Here is a 20,445-nt window from a genome sequence, read left to right as displayed (position 1 = left end):
CAGCAGGACTTATCCAGATTTATGTCATGGAGTAAAGGCTCAATCTATAAAAGCAGCCTTAGAGCGACTGACGAGTGTATGATACTGGCATACGTAGCTCACACTTAATGTCTGGGTGGCATATCAGCCGAGGCATTTCCTCCATCAGTCTGAAGGTTTGTCTCCTGAGCTCGCAGTCGAGGTGATGCTACCGCAAATTCAGTTTGCTTAAAGTGAAAAGTAGATAAACATTTGCATAATTTCATTTACATTACCCCCCCCAGCGACAGTCAAGAGTTGATTGAAACAATGAAAGTTGTTATCAGAGTAAAATGTTTATTGTATTGAAAATTTGAAATGCCCTATGTCTTAACCGCATACTGAACGTTCCACTAAACTGAAATCCAATTTGTATTCATGGATTTTTTCATTTTATGGAACCGCTGGCAGCTGTTTTTCTGTCGACTCACCTTCGATTCAGAGTGCGACCGCTTTTTTTCTACTCAATCTGAGCATATTGTTTGCGTGACAGAGCCGCTCTACCACCGCGCTTCATATCAGGAACATGTTCAAATGATTAGCTTTGTTGTGCTGCATTTTACTCGGGGGGGACATCCCTTCTTCGGTTGACTGGCAGATGTTTGGCTAGCCATAATGGCAGGCGGGTGGAATACCAGTATACTTCTATGTGACGGTGAGATCATCCCTGTCTGATGCTGTATTTCAGAGTTTGTGTTGATTCAGTAAATATACATCAGACTGCAGAGCTTGCGTGCAAGCATGGTTTGAGAGCCTGATTCTGTTGTGGTCCTAGCCGACACATCCAGTCCACCCGCTGCTGAAGACAGTTATCAGCGTGATGAATAATGACTCCTGGGAGCAGTTCACAGGCCTGGTGATATAAATAGACAAGACGGTTGAGCCCTTTGTGGACTTCACAGGGGAAAACACTTGCCAGGTAAATATAATCCCCTCCCTCCCACCCTGTGTCTCTGCCCATTGAAGCCTCTAGTGCCATTACCATAACTGCCTTTGTTCTTCAATCAACCTTTAAAGATGGCTCACCCTGTGTTTACACTGTGATGCTTGCAGAGTGTGTGTATCTGTAGTCATGCCTGTGCAAATGTGTCTTTATGTTTGTATTTATGTTGCCGCTTGGACTCAAGGCAACGCTGAGGCCATAAAAATGTCTCATGTTGTAAATTATAGCACAAGCAGTATCTTTGTGTTGATTTCTTTGAACCTTCATGGTCATGCATGCACTTGACATCGTTTGTGTGTCAGAGACATAAGACACCAACCAAGCGACACGCACAGTCAGTGTCTAAAAGCGTATACAATGACCTCTGACCTCATCACCCTCTGTCTGTGCTTAAGTGATTCCACCATTGTCGTGTCTTGATCTAACCTTCTTTAAAAGGCCAAATTTTACATTTTCCATCTGTAAGTGAACACGGAGGACATGTAAAATAGTCCACATGCATTCATCATCTACCGCCTCTCAGGGAGTCACATAATCAATCAAACAGCCAGTGGGCTTGATTGAGAAACTGGGCAAATCCCATGATATGAATTTCTAAGAGTGGTGCTGTTCTCTCTCCACCAGGCTTTAATGTGCAATCAATAATACAGTTGGGAGTGTTTGTACAATAGCTACACTCAGAACAGCATGAATAAATACAAAGTCTACATCCACATGTGCCAGATTGAGTGTACGAGCAGTATATGATACACAGGATGGATGAACATTTAGTCAGTTGATATTCCTTATTTAAATTTTATGAGCAGGTCCCACAAAAAGACTAAAAATATATCAGTAATTTCAAGTTGGTTCCAACTAAAGACATAAATCTTTAAAAAAGTAGCATCTACTCTCACCTTTAAGACAGCTTGAATTACCCTGTTTCTAATTCAGCTGAGACAGGAGTGAATGGTGCATTAGTTGGAGATGATTTTCATTATTTTACAGCAGAAGGACAGTGGATGTGAGAATCGCTCGTTGTAATGAAGAAAGATGTGACATCATTTCTGGACAACACGGTGGTCAATGGCACAGAGGAATGAGCTCTTAGTGGGATCAGTTCAGTGTCCTTTTTGGTCTTTTCATAGGATGTGTTGACAAAATTCAGTACTGTGCCTTATTCATTAATCTCTATTATTTATTTTTCATGTTTATATTTCCACTGTGCGTCTGTCACCTACCAGTAAGACCCAAAGAAATACTTCAGTTCAAAGTGCTGATGGAGCTTTTACCTCTTGAATAAGTCAGTTATTCTCTCCAAAAAAACAGTCAAGTCATGAGCTCTGCTGCAACACAAGACAGCATCAGTGTCATTTTTGCAAGAGTAATGGTATGTAAATGCTGCGAGATGGGACACAGTGTCTGGTTGTTTGAGAAAAAAAACAAACACTGTAAGATTTATATGATAACTCGCTGACCTGTTTTGCAAAATGAAAAAAATCTGCAGCGTTTGCAAGGTCGCACTAACAATGGCGTTCGTGCGGCGCATGTGTGAGGATGTGAGGAAAATTTGCACACCCACACACCAAAGAATGAACCTATCCACGCACAACTCCTGCACCTTGCCCTTGAGTCGCACCTGAGAAAGTTAAATGAAGTTGAGGGTACACAGACCACAGGATGGAGGCAGAGTAAATCACAGCAGAATTTCAATGGCAGAAAGCTGCAAGCAGAAATCTTAATCCCTGAAAGTCAACCATGCATGCACAAACTCGATGGCTGAGTGCCTAACAAGCGAGAAGCCTTGAGAACTGGCAGGGCTGGTGTGGGCCCAGATGGCGGGGAGGGGTCGCTCTGGGCCTAGGGCTGACCATCACTCACCTCCACCCCCCACGGACGCACTGTAGATCAGAAAAACTGGCAGAGGTTGACAGCCTCACCTCCCTTTTTACCAAATTACTGAGACCACTAGACCGCAGCGCTAATATGATGCAATTACTGTCTCCATTACGGTGATTTAATATAATCAGGCTTTATTTCTGATTCAGTCTGACCACGGTAACCACACTTGATGGAAAGCGGTGGGTCTGGCATCTGTGAGATTCATCATTTCTTATCATGCTGCGCACAAGCTGAGTCAACCCCTATCTAAGTCAAAACACAGATGGTCTACCTTGATCAGCAGGCGGATTGTTCCTGTGGCCTTGTGGGAAATGTAGTACCAGAAGGAGAGCTTGCAGATGGCGCTCGACTCTTTCCAGACGGAGCTCCTGATACGAGCTGTATCGCCTTTGAGTCCCACTGGTGTAGCTTCCAGGTAGAGGAAGTGACCTGAAGGGAGACGAGGCAAAGAGGAAATGTTTCTGTTTGGGCAGCTGTTACAGTCACTGACAAATTACAGCAAGGTCACAAACAGAGTGGTCGGGGAGTGAGGGGCAGGGGTCACAGAGTAATCTTTGACACATCTAATATCTCACTGCCTTTTGACACTCAGGGACCTCTCTGAAAGTTTCTCAGTTGAGCCAAGCTCATAAAGAAAGGAGAAAACCTGGGAAGATGGCCGAGCACAAAACCAAAGGGAGTGCACCCGTGCTGTCATAAGTCTTTCTTTTTGCAAATATCTGGCAATTATTCTCTCCATTACTTGGAATAACACACATTTCAGAGCGCCTTTTTCATAGTCTGCTGCTCTTTATCGTTATAACCTTCAGTGCTGAACATCATAATCCAAACAATCTTAAATTTTAAAGCCATAATCCTTCAGATCTTCATGAAATAGAACCAATGAAAGCAAGTCATTCAGTGTCTTTACATGCAGTATCTCTCTATAGAACAGTTTTCATTGTTAGTGGCAGGGTCTGCCATTTCCGTGCTGCATACAGTTGCCTTTAATCAAAAGGAGGGATGCACAGGAAATGAAGCATGCATATCATCCAGTGGTTCTGCTTTTAATCATATCTCATGGACATCAGCCTCACTCAGCTATATACGAGCTGTTTTAAGTCATAACTGAAGGAAGACTGGACGTTTCCTGCTGTCGCTGCTTCACATTAAAAGCATTCAGCTGGCCAAGCACGCCGTGGTTTTTATTGTGATCGGTGCACAGAACAAGACAATGACCGATTTCTGCATTTTTTTCACGAGCGGGTAATTTTCAGTTTTCCAAATATATAGTGGAACGAGAAAGAGCAGCCAGAGTGAGCTGTTGGATAAAGAGCTGCAGGGGACAGGCTGCACATCTCCAACTCCTCGGCGAGGCAACCATCTCCTTCACTGCGCTCTGCTGTTGTGTGGACGCGACTTGAAATCAGATCACTGGCGCAGTCATTAGTGACTGATCAAAACAATGTGAGTTTGTTTGGCTGCACTGTAAACAGACACAATTGCTCTCAACTCAGTGTTTACTGTGACGGGTCTTGAGGATTAGAACTTTAAGATGTTTAGGAGAAGCACGTCCGCAGGAGCTTTTGTGTGCGCATGTGTTTATTTATGCATGTGCGTCCCCCTGTAACATGAACATTGTGTAATGGCCCTGAGACCCTGCATCGATCACCTGAAGGCTCACCTGCTGTACATTCACATACAGGGAAGTAGCTCATTGATTTTGTCACTGAAGTGGCTAAAGCATGAATTAAACATTGTGGAGAGCGACCGCAGCATTTTGGTTTGAACAGGTGGAAATTTAAAGTCAGCTCACTCTGATTATACGAAACCACCCAGAAGTGAAGGTGCACTTGTTCGATTATACAATGGTAATTCAAAAGGAGGCTATAACAGCAAGGAAATCTGGAGCTAACAAAATTTTCTAACTTTGAAATTAGTTTATAAATGTGTACGAACAACTCACAAAATACATGAAGGAACACTGTGAACACGTACCACTTTCATCCAACCACGTGTGATCATGTGGAGGCCGTATGCGTTTGAGCGATCCGGCCCCCAGCGTCCAATCAAAACTGTCAGCCGGGGAGCTCCTCCAGCCACAGCGGCCGTTCTCAAAGGAGCAGGAAGTCCCACAATCCTTTTCATCAGTGCCATCGCCGCAGTCGTCTGTGAAGTCGCAGCTCTGGGCCGGAGTGAAACACTGGCCATTTTCACACGGCAGGAAGCCTGACGGACAGGAGCCTGGAGATGAGACGCACACATTAAATATCACTCAAACTCCTCGTGTTGCTTCCCGACATCAGTCTGTGGCTGATCTATGTCCTTAAATGTAAAGTGATCAAGGTCCAGGGAGGTGGTTTTTGTTGCCTTTTGACAGTCAGACGAGAAGCTTCTCCATTTCCCGTCTGTATGCCAAAATAAGCTAACCGTATCTGGCTTTAGCTTCATATTGACTGTACAAACATCAGAGAGGTATCGATCTTACAACCCAAGTCTCGAAAAGACAGCAAATCAGCCTAGATCCAAAAATCTCAAACTGTTCCTTAAAGAACTGAATAGTGCAATGTTGTTTTTTTCATTAAAGCTTCACCAGATTTAACAGCGCCACAACAGTTTAGCATTAAACTCAGAGCACAAGAAGTCAACTCAAGAGTGTGGAGACCATCTGCATGCAACATCAGGGGCTCTTTAAGAAGCTTAAGAAGACAAAAGGAGCATGGGGCTATAAGCCCAAATCAGTGTATCATAGGGTGGCGGTGCTGGAGTGGCTGGAATCTGCCTCTTTTGGCGCCAGGCATTCCAGCAGGGTCAACGCTTGGCTTTAGGGAGTGTTAGAGAGGGAGATGAGGCGTGATGAAGAGGGGTGGTCCCAGTAAGTAAAGGAGAGAAAGGGGTATAAGTCCCTCCTAATCCTTTGTTCCTCTTCAGATGCACGGGACCAGAAGCAATGAGCCCCAACAAAGGCACATAGGAAGCCAGGAAGCCACGGTTCCCGGCTGCGACACCGGGCCGCCTCACCGCCCGGTGTGGAGCGCGCTGAAGCTGTAGCTCAAGAAAAGACCCCGTTCGAAGCGAGTAATATCTGTTCACATATGTATGTAGTTCTTCAGCTGTTACCTCAGCTGTGAATGTAGACTAATGAGTTTGCCCTCATTAATTCCAGTCTGTATCTTGTTACATGGATGACTTCAGGGCTCTGCATTGCTATCTGTAATGTGACCTTCACACCAGGGAGCCACTGTCCTCAGATACAGTGTGTCTGTCTGTCAGACACCCTGGGTGGCATACTGCCCCCTGGTGAGAGGATTTTACTCCCGATCATCATTATGAAGAATTCACACTGAACTACTTCTGGAGTTAGGTGTCTGACAGACACATGTTATCCAATCATGGCAGCAACAGGAGCCATGTGATCCACTGTACTGCTGCCTTTATTCTGACATATTTCTCATTTCATTTGCAGCATTTCTCCAGCTTCCTACCGTTTTCTTTGAATAACTCATAAATGAAGCTCCCTTTCATTCTTTGACAGTGACAGCATCAAAACCACACTGCCCTCCTGGCATGTGTGATCAGGAAACCTTGTATGCACAAAGCGCTTTTTGATCAAATTCACAGCTGTCATAAAGAAGATTAGATTGACCTTAAGAGATCAGAGGCCACTGATGATAAGGGGAAGACAAAGAACAAGTCTAGTAACATCTATCTGTTAAAGTAATGGCTTTCTGTCATTCGGACACTCAGTGGCCACATGGTCAGGCACACCTCTACAGCCTGATGCAATTTCCTTTTGTCAGTTTTCTAATGGATTTAAAATATATTTAGCCATTGAAGCCTTTATGACCAACCATCATGAGTGACTCCTCTGCTGAATTTAATGTTTTCTCATCACTTTCAATATTTAACTCTGACTGCGCTCTGGCAGCGAATGGTGGACCTTAAATTGGGACAGCTGTATGTAAAACGACTCCTGGATATCTTTTTTCCATACAGTTGGCAGACAGATACATACATACTAACCTCTGAATATGCTAAGCCTCTTGTGACAGCGCATTATATTAAAATTGTTTGCAAGTACGGGCCTACAGTGTCTTGTTAAAGCCAAGACAAAATGCCTAGCCATAAAAAACACATTTTGCCACTCCATCATGTAATGTGATAGTGTTATAGAACGAGGCAGTGGAGGAAAACGGCCCTGAGGGGCTTCAGGATTTAATTACAGTTCTTGCTGTCTTCTGTCTCATTGGTATTACTGTTCGTCCTCTGCAGCCTGCTGCAGCGAAGGCTCGCCCTCCCTGCTCCCTTAACGATGGGATGGACTTCACTTCCCTGTCAGGGCAGCGGTGTTACTCCCCGCCTTAACCTTCAAGAAATACTTCCTATCCCTCCGTTCTCCAGACGCCCTGACATCCCTTTCTTTATCCACCGAGCTTCACTTGCTCTGCTTTTACTCGCTCTGAAAATGTCCCTGTCATGCTTTGTGAAAGAAAAAAAAACATCTTCCCTCTCACCATGGCAATATTTCTTCTGTCCGCCTTATAGCTCTACATCCTGAAGTCTTTACGACAGATGCTGCCAGCTCCTTTGCATAAGATAATCACTCACTGTACAGCACATGTATGTAAACTGCTGCCCTCGTGCGACTAAAAGTCATCTCACCCAAATGACAAAATGAACCGTACTTTTTCGCTCTTCTTGTTCAGGTTTTTTGACACCTATCTGAAATATTTACTGACTATTTAAATAAATGACAGTATAAATTGTGTTAAAAACAGCTCCTGTTGTTTTGGATAATGCACAGAATACACAGTCGAGGGACTATTTCTTCAGTAGAAAGAAGTTCCAGTGACAATGTATCATGACGAGGAGCAAACAAAGCTTTGTTCCTGTAAAGACAAACTGCTGCTGAATTTCTTAAATGCATCACACACAACGCTGCATTCACATCCCCTGGATTGCGGTTCAGGGCAGCAATCTCAGATGCTGAGATCTCAAAACCTGGACAAATAAAGCCAAAACTAGACTTGAATAACACTCGAACACCCTGGTGCAGGCATCACACGGAGCAGGAGGGTAAAAGATGATAAACTGTGGGTGAGATACTAAATGTAAAGGCATTAAAATGGAAGCGTCATCAGCGTACAGACCTGCGTTACATCTCAGTGAGGCCTCACCGCTTTGGAGCTTGTTAGTGACTGATTAGCACCCTGACTCTGTGAGAGTCTGGCTATGCACTGTGAGCACTAACTCACACAGAGAGACAGTGAAACATGTCAGAGAAAGACACTGCTATAAGGAAACTCTTCACCACACATCACACTTCTGCTGCCAAAGACTTGTCCAGCTCATCTCAAAATGACAAGGAGACTCTTGCAGGGGCCACACAGCTTCACTTTCATCCCTTTCCAAGCACAGACGATGCAGGGGCTCGGTCTTCTGAGCAGCATCCAATACAAGAGAAAGGCAATAAATTTAATAGGCCAATCATAGCCACAGTAACAACAGCAATAAATCAGCTCCTGTTCTTCTCTCTCACCTCTTAAAAGCTTCCCTAATAAAGAAGGTAAGGGATGCAGAGGAACATCTAACAGATGAATAGTTCCCAAGTCTGAGATACAGAAAATGATGGGGCTTTTTGTCAGGGCTTAGACGAGCTGCGACAAACACTATGAAGGACCAAGTAAATGTTTCACAGTGTTTTTTTTTCCAGCAGCATAAACTAGTTGAATTTAATTTTGCTTTCTTTAGAAATGCTGCATCAATTTCTGAAACAGGCCTCCAAATGAAGACAAAGCTCTAATATCCCAGCAGACAGCCGTTCTCTGATTACTCATATGAGCACACTATTACAGTGAAAGTCATCACAACTGCAATTATGTACGTTTTAGTAACGTGATATCTTTTCTAAATCTAATTTAGCAGCTGGGGCCCCACAGCCATGTTCTTCTCACACTGTCAGTTCAGTTTCACTTCGCCAAAACACAGCAAAAGTTATCTCATGACGATTTCCTTAAAGAGATCGAGTGCTGACGGCGAAGCGTGAAATGGAGGATTTTGGTCTTGCAGGTGTAACAGTTGTTGTTACTTTGGCACTGCTGGTCAGTGACGTGCAAAAACTGAACTAAAACTTTGAATCTTTGCCGTATCTAAACATTTTGGATTATTCTCATATCGGAAAGCAGCCCTAAAAAAAAGACACAGATGTACAGTTATTAACTAGGGGAGGTGCTTAAAAAACAAGCTTAGCCTATAAAAACAAGGGAGACAAAGCAGAGTGTATACCTGCGGGAGGTGGAGGAGCGTCGTCCTCTCCTGCAGGTGAGGAGGCGAGCAGACACCCTGGAGAGAAAGTGATGTCATCCAGGCAGATGTCACCCTTCGGACTTCGGCCCACCTTGCCCTCAAATATGACCTGGAAGTCCCTGGTGTCGCTCAACGGGATGTCCCTCGTCTGCCAGTAGCTGCCCTGATCTCCCATCAGGGTGAGGAGGAGATGAAGATGTCCTTCGCTCTTCCTGAACACACTGAGGGTGCCGATGCCGTCGCCAGACATGTGAAAATAGAAACGCATCTGGACAGAGGAGGGGAAGGGGAAAAACACGGCTGACCCACAGAGTGTGCCAATGTGAATTTTCAAAATTGTCCTACACTGATGATCAGCTTCAATTTTGCAGGCTTATATCTGCAGAAAAATACAGCACTGAAATGGAAATCCAGGCAAATCCTGAGTAACAGCCATATTATGTATTATTACTGATGACTAAGTAGACACATCACGTCTTCTTGGCACTGCTTTCTTCTCCATTATGTTTTTCACTTTTCTTATCTCCTAAATTACCGTTACTCCTCAGGGGAGAATATGGAAAAAAAAACAGTGTAGACATACAAAGGTAATTACATTTCAGTCTCTTTCCTTTCAGTCCTTTTCTTTATGAAGGCTTAGAGAGAAATTGTGTCTCTCCATCACGCAGCACTGAGGCAGCGATATGTTTGATAGGTTTTCTCTCCAAATGGAGGCTTGTTCATGAGCTGGAGCAGCACAACAAAACCCTCCATCACAGCAGGGAGATGGCTGGTGCTTCTCTCCTCCTCACTTGCCCCCTGCACAGCCCTCCCTTCAGTTTAATTGGGGCCTTTTAGCTGACGGTGTGATTGATTGACAGGTCAGCCGTGGGATAAGACAGACGTGACACACAGAGCAAACTGTGCAGTCAATCAAGACATCATTCCCTGTAGGGCGTCAGGCTGACAGCCGGGAGGATGCGCACATGCATGCACACGCACACACACACTATGAAGTGCTCGAGCACATATATTTAAGTCTAATTGCTTGTTTAGTTACAACACATTTTCATCTGTAAAGTACACGACTGGCTGATTCAGAGATGGTCATATTTTACCATCAATTTCTGAAGGCTGCCTTTTTGAAATACCTCCAAACTTTTCAGAAAGACACTCCTATAAAATATAAATATGAAACTACAGCCAGGTAGCTTCATATTTATCTTACAGATATGAGTGGTATCGACCTGCTCATCTAACTCCCTGCAGGAAAATGAATTAGTGTATTTCCCAAAAAGCCAAACTAAAACATTGAATGTCATTCTTGTAAATATACCAAAAGTGTTGAATTTAGCTTCTCATGCCCTTAAGAAATCATTGATCTGTGAAATTTTAAGTTGGTCATTGTTATAATTTGTTACTTAATAACTGAAAATGATATTCTGAATTCTGAAGATTACAGCTGATTCTGCCTCTTCTGTCATTAGAGCACTGAATAACACATAGAAATATGAATATATAATATATTAATACAAATTAAATGTATGCAGTATCTTCAGTATGTAGTTAAAATATGCCAATATGTCGATTAGAGCAACAGTAACGCAGGAGGAAGCTTGAAAATTAGATTCACAGAATACATTTCAGTGTTCATGTTAGGAAAGCCACATGAATTCAAATGTTTTATTACATTTTTTAGTGTTAACTATTCTATCTATTCTGGTTGTTAGTTTTTTGCCTTCCTGTTTTAGCACTTTGTAGTATTTGTTTATTTCAGAACCTGTAAAAATGACCTCAGTCCCCAACGGAGCAGACAGTAAATGCAGAACTAAATTGGTAATATATTGATCTTACTCTTCAAGCAGTTAAAATACTGGCATCATAGCGACTTGCCTTCCAGTTTGAAGAATGAGCTAAAAATAACGTTCAATATTTAGTGGAGCTTTTGTAGTCTAATAAATGCTCCAGGACCTCCGCCTTCTGCACTTTGACCTCTGCCTCACCTTGCACTGTGAGCTCCTGCGGCTCAGTAAGGGTCCTGCTATGCTGGCGGTGTCTCCGGCTGTCTGGGGGAAGGAGCTCTCCAGATAGAGGTAGTGCCCTGAGGAGTCCCTCAGGGTGTGGTCACTCAGTGGCCCGGTGCCAAATGTTGGAGTGCTGCCTGTTTTGATCAGCCAATCAAAGTTATCCTCTTGGCACTGACGCCAGGAACAGAGGTCGAACTCAAAACTGCAACGCCCGCTAAAGCCCTCTGAAAGACAGCAATAAAAAAAGAAATCCATCCAGGCTATCCAATTATCTGGAAATTAATCTTTTGCATGGTGTCATCGGTCAGACACTGGAGGAGGCCTCACTGCAGATATAGGGGTCCTCGTCAGAGCTGTCCCCGCAGTGGTTGATGAAGTCACACAGGTTGTCCTGAGGGATGCAGTGGCCATTAGCGCAGGCGTACTGCTCAGGTGTGCACGGCTGGTCTGAAGGAAGAGGCGGGGAGCACTGCAGGAAGCTGACATCATCTATCACCAAATCGCCCATGTAGCTGATCCCTCGCTTTGCCCGGAATACCATCTGAGAAAGGAGAACAAACCAGGATCAACTCTCAGTCCCATCTGTCATATAAGCACAAGTGCTTTGTGCAAGTTGATGCTTAATATCATCAGACAAGGCACGTAAGTCACTGCAGTCAGTTGATGAAGACCACAGAGACAAGACGAAAAGGGGACTTGGACTGTGAAAAAGGGGCTCGGTGTGAAAAGGCCCTTCAGCTGCTGATTGTACCATCAGCATGGATCTAACTCTGATCGAGGGTTAATGAAAACGTGCAAAGGCCGTGTTATCTATGACTGCTGCCGGCTGACACAGGTCCTCTGCCCCTGCAGCGTGTGGACATACTGACCTGAAACAACCTCGGCAGAGAGACACCATGAGGGGACTGCAACTCTGATCACTGTCACTCACAAGTCATTAGACTGAATTAGAATCAATCGATTCATCATCGATCAAGTCTGTGTGTCCAATTTACCCCGGCCTAACTGAAATTAGGCCAATTACAGTGATGTGCGCGGTCATCTCAGAGGCTGTCCTCCAGATCAAACTGAATGACAGTAATCTGAAACACAAGTCTAGGATCGAAAAAGTGACGATGACACTGGAATACGCATCATGTCAGAAGGACTCTTCATCTCATATACTACACCCCAGCACTGTACGCAGTCTTCCACACATTTGCTCAGTAAAGATCTGAGAGTAGTAATGAATAATTGTTGTTGCTGTTCAAGCAGCAGTTCTGGTGATAATTCTGCCAATAAAAGCAGCCGTTGGGTCATAATTACAGTATACATTAGAGCAGGGTGGAGGCTGACTGTTGTGGGTGGGTACAATCAGCGTCAAACACTGTACTGCCTCTATTTCATTCATTTCCAACCTATTAAAATTAAATTGTGGAAAACTAGAACGCAGCGTTGGCTCCATCACTGTTGATTAGTTTTTGTAATGTGTTGAGAAAATGATCATTTTATGAAAGGTTACCGCCCCACAATGTCATGCTATGTTGTTATCAGCGAGCTAGCTGCCATGTATTCCATGCATTATGCATTTGAAGCACATTCCATTCTTTAGCTTTGCACACGGCGTGTTAATGTTCCCATCAGCTGTTCATGGAACACTTATCAATAAGGAGCGAGAGAATAAATGACTGCAGAGCAGGGAGAGAGGAGGAGAGCCCAGGAGAGGAGAGGAGAGGAGAGGAGAGGAGAGGAGAGGAGAGGAGAGGAGAGGAGAGGAGAGGAGGAAAAGGAAAAGGAAAAGGCATCTCATAAGATGAAGCCCAAAGGAAGCTTTTCGTGGCCTCTGTCGCCAGGTGCTGAGGGAACGTTTGGGTCTCTGTAGATAAAGATGTAGGATCTTTACCAGCTCTACATGGATGCGTTGATGAGGTAAACATTAAATCTATGCAATCACCACAATTCCAAGGTGGGCACCCAAGATCTCCAATTCGATGTCTGACCAAATGAAATATGGTCACAATCTGCCCTTTTGTTCCTGAGTTAAGGTGTTGAAATATGGCCAGAAAAGTGTTTCTGCAGAACACTATGATGTCACAGTGAAGTTGACCTTTGACCTTGACTTGTTCATTTTGCTCCATAAGACATTTGTGTGAAACGTTGCCATAATTAGCATATGAATCATTGAGTAATGGCCAAAAAAAAAAACGTATTCTGTGTGGTCACAATGACTTTGAGCTTTTATCCTTGACGACCAAAATGCAATCAGTTCATCCTTGAGTACAAGTGAACGCCCTAGAGGTGTTCCTGAGATTTTACATTCCTGCGAATGGTACGTACGCATGTAAATACGTGTGGACAAAGAGCCTGAAAACATAATGCCTGCAGCCATCGCTGAGGCATGAAGACGACTGAAGAAGGGAACAAACATCATCCAAACATTTGATGCAGTATTATTAACCAGACAAAAAGACGAGCCCTTTCACTACATTCAATCTGCTGAAATAACACACAACACTGACCTGAAGGTTGTCTGATAACCCCAAAAACACTTCTCCTCGTCTCCATTTGTTGCCTTGGTTACCAGCCTGAGACCAAACCACATGAGAGACGTTTCCGTGCTTCAACAGCACCTGCACACGTGAGAACAAGAGATACAAGAAGAAGAGATGCAAACTTTTTTTCTTTTTTTTACACAGACGAGTATTCTGCTGCTGACTGCAGCGTGTTTAATCTGCTTACTTGCAGTGTTCCCACTGTGAAGCCGCTCATGTAGTACCAGAAGACCAGAGTGCACTGTGGCCCAGTGGAGGAGATGACAGGTGTCTGGAGGTCAGTGGTTTGACCATAGCCACCGTTTGAGCTGTCCGCACACATATACCAGCCCTCCAGACTGCCTCTATGGGAGGAAAGACAGGAAGTACAGCACAAGATCATAATTATGTCCCCAGCTCGAGAGTCAAGCAGCGAGCCTCAGCAGCAGCTCAGGGTTTGCATCATTATTAGATCACTGTCTTGTTTTTACTTGTACTGTGAGTGTAAGCGATGTTCTATTAAGCACCTCTGGACACTGCTTGTGTTAATGGTGCGCCATCATTTTCTACTCTGACATCCTTTTTTCTTTTTCTGTAAACTTGTGGTTCCAAGTTTCCACATCAGTGACTGTCCTCCTTGTGACATCATGAAGCGTGTTTGTACGTGCACGTGTTAAATTTGACAGCTAGAGCTGGAGCAGCTCTTCAAATAATCAGTCAGTCAACTGGCCTAATATTAATCAGCAATTTGATAATTCATTATTTATTTGAAGTAATTAAAAAAAAAAAACGGCGAACATTCTGTAGTTCCTGTGTCTCAGTTGTAAGGATTCACTTTTCTTCTATATCGTAGGTGATAGTAAGCAGAACATATTTGGCTTTTAGTCTGTTGGTCGGACGGACAAAACAATATTTTATAGGCGAATCTGTCAATTGAGAAAATAACCCAGCAGATTAATCGATAATGAAAATAATCATTACAGTGTTTGCAGTCCTAATGACAACACTTTACCTACTCTTATTGATGCTCATCATCTGTTTTCTAGCTCATGAACCAGCAAGCTATAAACTGCTCACCGACAGTAAGATGAGCAGTGCTGTAATAGCCTTCACAGCCTCATCTGTATCCTCACACTGTGAGCACCGTGCCTTTATCTGCCTCAGCCGTTTCTGCCTCTGCTTTATTTAAGTCCCATGAGGCGAGTGGCTCCACTTGGGTTAAATAAGACGCAGCTTCCCCTCTCCATTTCACCCCGCCTGCCTTATCGATTGAGAGCCGGCCGAGGCTGCTGCAGGAGTGAGGAGGGAGAGAGTCATGCAGACGGAGAGGTGATGAAAGAAGATAGTGTCTGCATTTCTGGACGAGGATAGAAATTACTGAAATATATTGGTCAGGCTGCGCCGCTCTCACTGCCCACTCAATAAAACACATGTAAGGACGATCAGGTCCTGTACATGTGCTATGGATGGGCCATGCTCCCTCATTTTTTTGACAATTAACTAACTGATTAATTGACTTATTGTTTCAGTAGTAGCGATCCATCCATCCATTGTCTATACCAGACTATCTCTTTCGGGGTCACGGGGGGCGAGAGGCGGGGTACACCCTGAGCCGGTCGCCAGCCGATCGCAGGGCAACATATACAAACAAACAACCATTCACGCTCACACACGCAGCTACGGACAATTTTACCACCAATCAACCTAGTGAGCATGTTTTTGGTCTGTGGGAGGAAGCCGGAGTGCCCGGAGAGAACCCACGCATGCACGGGAAGAACATGCAAACTTCACACAGAAAGGCCCCGCCCGACCCAGGGATCGAACCAGCAACCACTGTGAGGCACGTGGACTACCTGCACTATCGGCTGGTACTCACAGGGTGTGGTCATAAATAGGGCTGTGGTACTCCTCTCCATCATGAATGTTCCCCCCTTTGTTAGGTGACCAGCGAAACGTGTGGTTTGGGATGAAAGAGTGGACAGTCTCCCAACCACAAGTGTCGGTCTCAAAATCGCACTGTTCCTTCACTGCAGAAGAAGAAGGGAAGAAAACATGAGAGAAGGTGGAAGAAGGGAACGAGAAAAGAGAGAAAAAGCATTGAGGAAACATGTGAATGCTGTAACGGAAGTTGTTCATGTAGAGATTTTAAATGAAGAAAAGATGTTTTACCACAGTTTAATTCATCTGAGCCATCAGAGCAGTCCTGCCTGAAGTCACACACTTTGCTGTTGGCCACACACTCCCCATGTGCCCCACACACAAACTCTCCATCAGGGCAGCTGTGGGGCTGAACTGTGGGGGCTGGGGTGGTCACTGCTGGGGTTGTGTTGTTCGGTTTGGGGAGCTCTCCTGGAACAAACACACAAATCAATGTCAGACGCTGAAAATGAGGGAGGTGCAACAACATTTTGTGTCATGGCATAATCACTCACCTTCATACGGTTCGCAGTCCAGGAAAGAAAGGTCGTCGATGGAAATGTCTCCGTTAAAATCATCTCCAACTGTACCTTCAACCAAAATCTGTCAATAAACACAAAAAACACCGAAAAGAGGAGAGTGAATATTGGACTTACACTTATTATTTGGCCAAACGTATGACCCAAAATGAACGCTAATGCTCCACCTCAGTTGTAAGAAGGCAATGGTTAACGCACTGCTAACACATTAGCTCTGGTTTCCAGCAAAAAAGTCAGAAAACCAGGATATTGTGTACTGTATGAGAATATATAGACCTTTTCAACAACAGTTTGAAAAGCACAGTAGAAACTGCTAACTTGCTATCAGTTTAACATCCTTGTTTCATGCTAAGCAACACCAGCTAGCAAGCAATGGTATGCAGCCATAATTAATTAAAGTCATTAATTACCATAATAATAATCCAACAATTCTAATGCTGTTGTTTTTTCTTTCTAACACCATTTAAGTGCATTGAGTGTGCTTCCTGCTGGCTTGCTCATAAGCTTTGCTACACACTCTGAATTTTAAGTTTCGTCACAGCTTTCCAATGCGACAAATCATTAGCTAAAAGATTACTGCGTTAAATAACTGGCTGTCAGCAGCCACCAGGTCTGTTGACTTTGTGTCACTGCCAAGGAGCAGAGCATAATTTGGAAATACAAAACAAAGAGTCTGGTATCAGTTTTCAATGAAGGCAATTTGAACCTCAGAAATAAGGAAATGTTTTCTTCTGATAATGTCATTACTGAAGTAATCAGACCAACACTGAATGGGCATATCTAATAAGCAAAGAAAGCCTGTTAATCGTTCATTTGAAGCACTATCTGGAAGAGGTCCTGTGTGAATATTTACTGCAGCTTTTTAGAAAGTCACATTAGCATGATTCAAGCAGCAGCAGTGTTCAGCTTCAATGCATTTTGAAATATTTTTCCAATAATCAGCCATTTCCACTTGTTGCCTCTGCAAACAGCTCGAAACAGTTTAATTAACTGTAATGCTGCTAAGCTCACTGTGGCTGTTTTGTGGTCTTTGGTCGTTCTAAGCTGAGACAGTGCGGTTTTCACATGCAATGTGGTAATGCGTAGAAATCATTATGCAGTGCATGCATAATAAATATGAGCAAATGGCCCGAGTCTGAATTTAATTCATCAGTGTGTCTTTTTTGTCCACTTTTAACCTTTCTGCAGTCAATTAACTTGACAAACAGAGCTCCTGTTTTCAAAGCCGTAATGAAGGAAAGTCTTTAACCGCCTGTCAATTTATATTCACTTATGAGTAATGACAACAGCTCATCCGTCTTGAGGGATCGATGTCGAGTAGTGAAGCTATTAAATAGATCTTCATCATGCGACGCTGTGGTGCACTTTTAAATACAGACTCTTTGTGTCAGTCATTGTTGCCTTCCTGGGAGCTGTGTTTACCTGTAGCTCATGTCTGCATGTCTGTCTTTGATTACACAAGGGCACTGAATGCAAATGACTCAGAGAGGGATGTGATGTGACTGCAAGTGGCATCATAATAACATAATGCCTCTGAACCAGTGTGGAAAGCAGCTCAGTAAATTTTCTCATTTACTGCACCTGTGTGGAAAGATTTGTACTTCGAGAACAAATTTTCATTTTTTGATAGTTTCATTGAAGTGGGGAGATAATGTGCTATCAATTGACTACATTTTAAGCTTTTAAAATATGATGCTTTGTTACAGATTAAACTACCCAACAGTAACAGAGTAATAGTCCAAAAATACATAAAACTCTCTAAAGGTGGCAATTCTGCATAGCGAATACTTTTAAATTAGATATATTTGTTCATAATAATGTTTTCAAAGTCTATAAATTAAATTAAAAATATCAGGTACGCAGGAGAAAGCACAATATTTACTTGTAGTGGAATATTTTTACACTGTTGTGTTGCTACATAAAGTGAAGGACTTGAATACCTCCTCTATGATGGTTCTTAATGTAAATGAACAACTTGTCAATGATCTAAGGAAAGCAGAGGACGTGAAAGGAATGTAATATCTGAAGCATATTCTGTCTTTCTGCTCATTTCAATCTGATAAAAAATAAAATCTGATGACAGACAGATCCTGTGCAAACTCAAAAGAGTCCTATTCTACAGAGCAGAACCCTCAACACGCATTAAGAAAGATTTTATTCCCCTTTTTGGGTCAGTTTCTGGAGCTTGATAGTTACCTGGAAAGGCCGAGCGCTGCTGAGGTAAAGAATCTTCCTGTGCCACAGGTTTCCCTGGTCTCCGTATCGTACCCATAGCAGTAACCCGCGGCCTGTAGCTGTGGTCCTGAGGTACACTGCCAGGCAGAACACATGCGAGCCGAACATGTGGTAATGGAAGCGGAAAACACAGTGGTGGGACCTGGACGGGCCCTTGCCGCGCTGATGGGTGGGCTGGAAGACTCTGCTCAGCAACACAGCCGTGTCCTTGAACTCCTGGGGCGCAGAGGCCTCGATGTAGAGGTAGTGGCCGTAGCTGGTGCCCAGCGTGTGGTCCTTCCAGGGCCCCGTGTTCAAGGTCGGAGTGGGGCCTTGGATGCGGGTCCAGTCGAACACATCTCCTCCACTCTGTTCTTGTTTCCAGCTGCACAGCCCGTCCTCGAAGTTACACTGCAGCTCTGGAGCTGTGAGACATGACAGGAAGTCAAGTTCACTGGAGCAGGAAACACTTGACAACATGAACTTCACGAGCAGAAATAGAAACAACCGCTAGGTACTGTACTGAAGTAGAATATTGTTGGATTTGTATTTTACTTGAATATTTCCAGTTTCCACCACATTATACTTCTACACATTTCCCAGGGAAACACTGTACTTTCTACTGCAGTGCAATAGTTAAAGCATATGATGAACTGATAATAGTAATCAGATTTTAATCATATTTCTGCATTAGTCCTTTTACTTTTAATACTTTAAGTACATTTTGCTAAAAATACTACCATACTCGTGCTTAAGTGATGTCTCAAGTGACACAAAAAACTTTATACAACTTTTTCACATGAGCACCAAAAACCTGTAAACACACTCTGATGTGTAAAATCGGAGGAGCTCCTCTGTAAGTGAAGGATCTGAGTATTTCTTCTTTCACCACTGAATATTTGTAAGCAAAAGAGACACTCACAACACCCCTCCTCATCGGATCCGTCCCCACAGTCGTCCACAAGGTCGCACAGCTGCAAGTGCTCCACACATGCCCGGGTGTGCACGCAGTGGAAATGCGTGTGCGTGGGGCACTCGGTCACCGCTGGGGGCAGCGAACAGTTCTTGAAGGTGACATCGTCCAAGGCGGAGACCCCGTCAAACACACCGAGGCTGATCTTAGCAAGAGAGATCTGGAAGGGCTGGGTGATGCGTCCCAGCTGGACAGTGGCCTGGTTCCAATGGGTCCCCTGGTCGTACAAAGCCTTCCATATGAGGGTCTTGTTTTGGGCCCCGTTGATTCGAAGGTACATGTCTGCAGCCCCCACGGATATGCCTGAGTTATAATGCCTAAAGAGGATGAGGAAGACATGGAGGTTCAGCTTCTACTGACATTAATATTAAAGCACAGCAATATGTGCCTTCCCTGGTATTATACTTTTGAAAGGATCTCCTCACACCAGATACTGTAAATCACAGATTCCTCTTGTGACAATGCATATGCTTGCTCGACAAGGGCTTTTGATTACCCTGCAGAAAGAAATGTAATTTATAAACCTCCAGCACTTTTCTGTCAGGAGTACCCCTCCAATCACCTGGTAGAAAAAATAAAATCTGTCATTTGACATAAACTTTTAGGGGCCATAAAACTGTCAAAACATGAAAAATTCAGATGCGCATCTTCCCATTGTGTTTGACTGTGAAGTGAGAGATGCTGAGAGAGCAGAGCTGAGACAGGTGAAGTGATGGGTGGAGGAAAAGGAACAAGATCACGAAACACAGAGGAAGAGAGGCGGCAAATGGAAAAAGTCTGAAAATTGCAGGGTGGATCTACGGTGATGAGAGGTCATGTTGAATAGAGTTTATAAAGTGGGAAAGGAAGCTGTTTGGAGTCAGATCAGACTCAATATTAATGAAGGATTCACAGATGGATTTCTGGATTTCTATGCAAATGACCATATAAATATTTTTCAATGCACACAAATAGTCCTGGTATTAAAAACTGATCCACATATAAAAAAATGAGCTTTACAAATGGAGCTCTGATGCAAACACTAAAGATCTTGTTTAAATGTAGCAGAAATCCACAAAAATATGTATTTGAAGTTTTGTAATTTTCAGCAAAAAGACGTTTGGATGTTGTCACATTTATATACAAACCGTTGAACCTGCTGCCATAAACTTTACTGCAT

The 20,445-nt window shown here is 43.6% G+C and overlaps 1 protein-coding gene across 1 annotated transcript in view; it reads right to left on the bottom strand.

Moving 5' to 3' along the window:
• malrd1 (MAM and LDL receptor class A domain containing 1) overlaps window positions 1-20,445 on the bottom strand; it is a 48,482-nt gene that overhangs the window by 16,842 nt on the left and 11,195 nt on the right. The window contains exons 9-20 of the mRNA XM_070986480.1: window positions 19,236-19,603; window positions 18,296-18,738; window positions 16,076-16,163; window positions 15,813-15,992; window positions 15,520-15,670; window positions 13,852-14,008; window positions 13,632-13,742; window positions 11,461-11,674; window positions 11,110-11,357; window positions 9,107-9,395; window positions 4,820-5,065; window positions 3,114-3,271 (exon numbers count right to left, since the gene is read on the bottom strand). Of these exons, the coding sequence (XP_070842581.1) occupies window positions 3,114-3,271; window positions 4,820-5,065; window positions 9,107-9,395; window positions 11,110-11,357; window positions 11,461-11,674; window positions 13,632-13,742; window positions 13,852-14,008; window positions 15,520-15,670; window positions 15,813-15,992; window positions 16,076-16,163; window positions 18,296-18,738; window positions 19,236-19,603 (2,653 nt within the window). The remainder of the gene's footprint in view (window positions 1-3,113; window positions 3,272-4,819; window positions 5,066-9,106; window positions 9,396-11,109; window positions 11,358-11,460; window positions 11,675-13,631; window positions 13,743-13,851; window positions 14,009-15,519; window positions 15,671-15,812; window positions 15,993-16,075; window positions 16,164-18,295; window positions 18,739-19,235; window positions 19,604-20,445) is intronic.

This window comes from Chaetodon trifascialis, chromosome 18, assembly GCF_039877785.1.
Source record: "Chaetodon trifascialis isolate fChaTrf1 chromosome 18, fChaTrf1.hap1, whole genome shotgun sequence".
In the NCBI taxonomy this organism is placed as follows: domain Eukaryota; kingdom Metazoa; phylum Chordata; class Actinopteri; order Chaetodontiformes; family Chaetodontidae; genus Chaetodon; species Chaetodon trifascialis.
The sequence above is the reverse complement of the archived record's forward strand: the minus strand, read 5'-3'. Positions and strand labels throughout refer to the sequence as shown.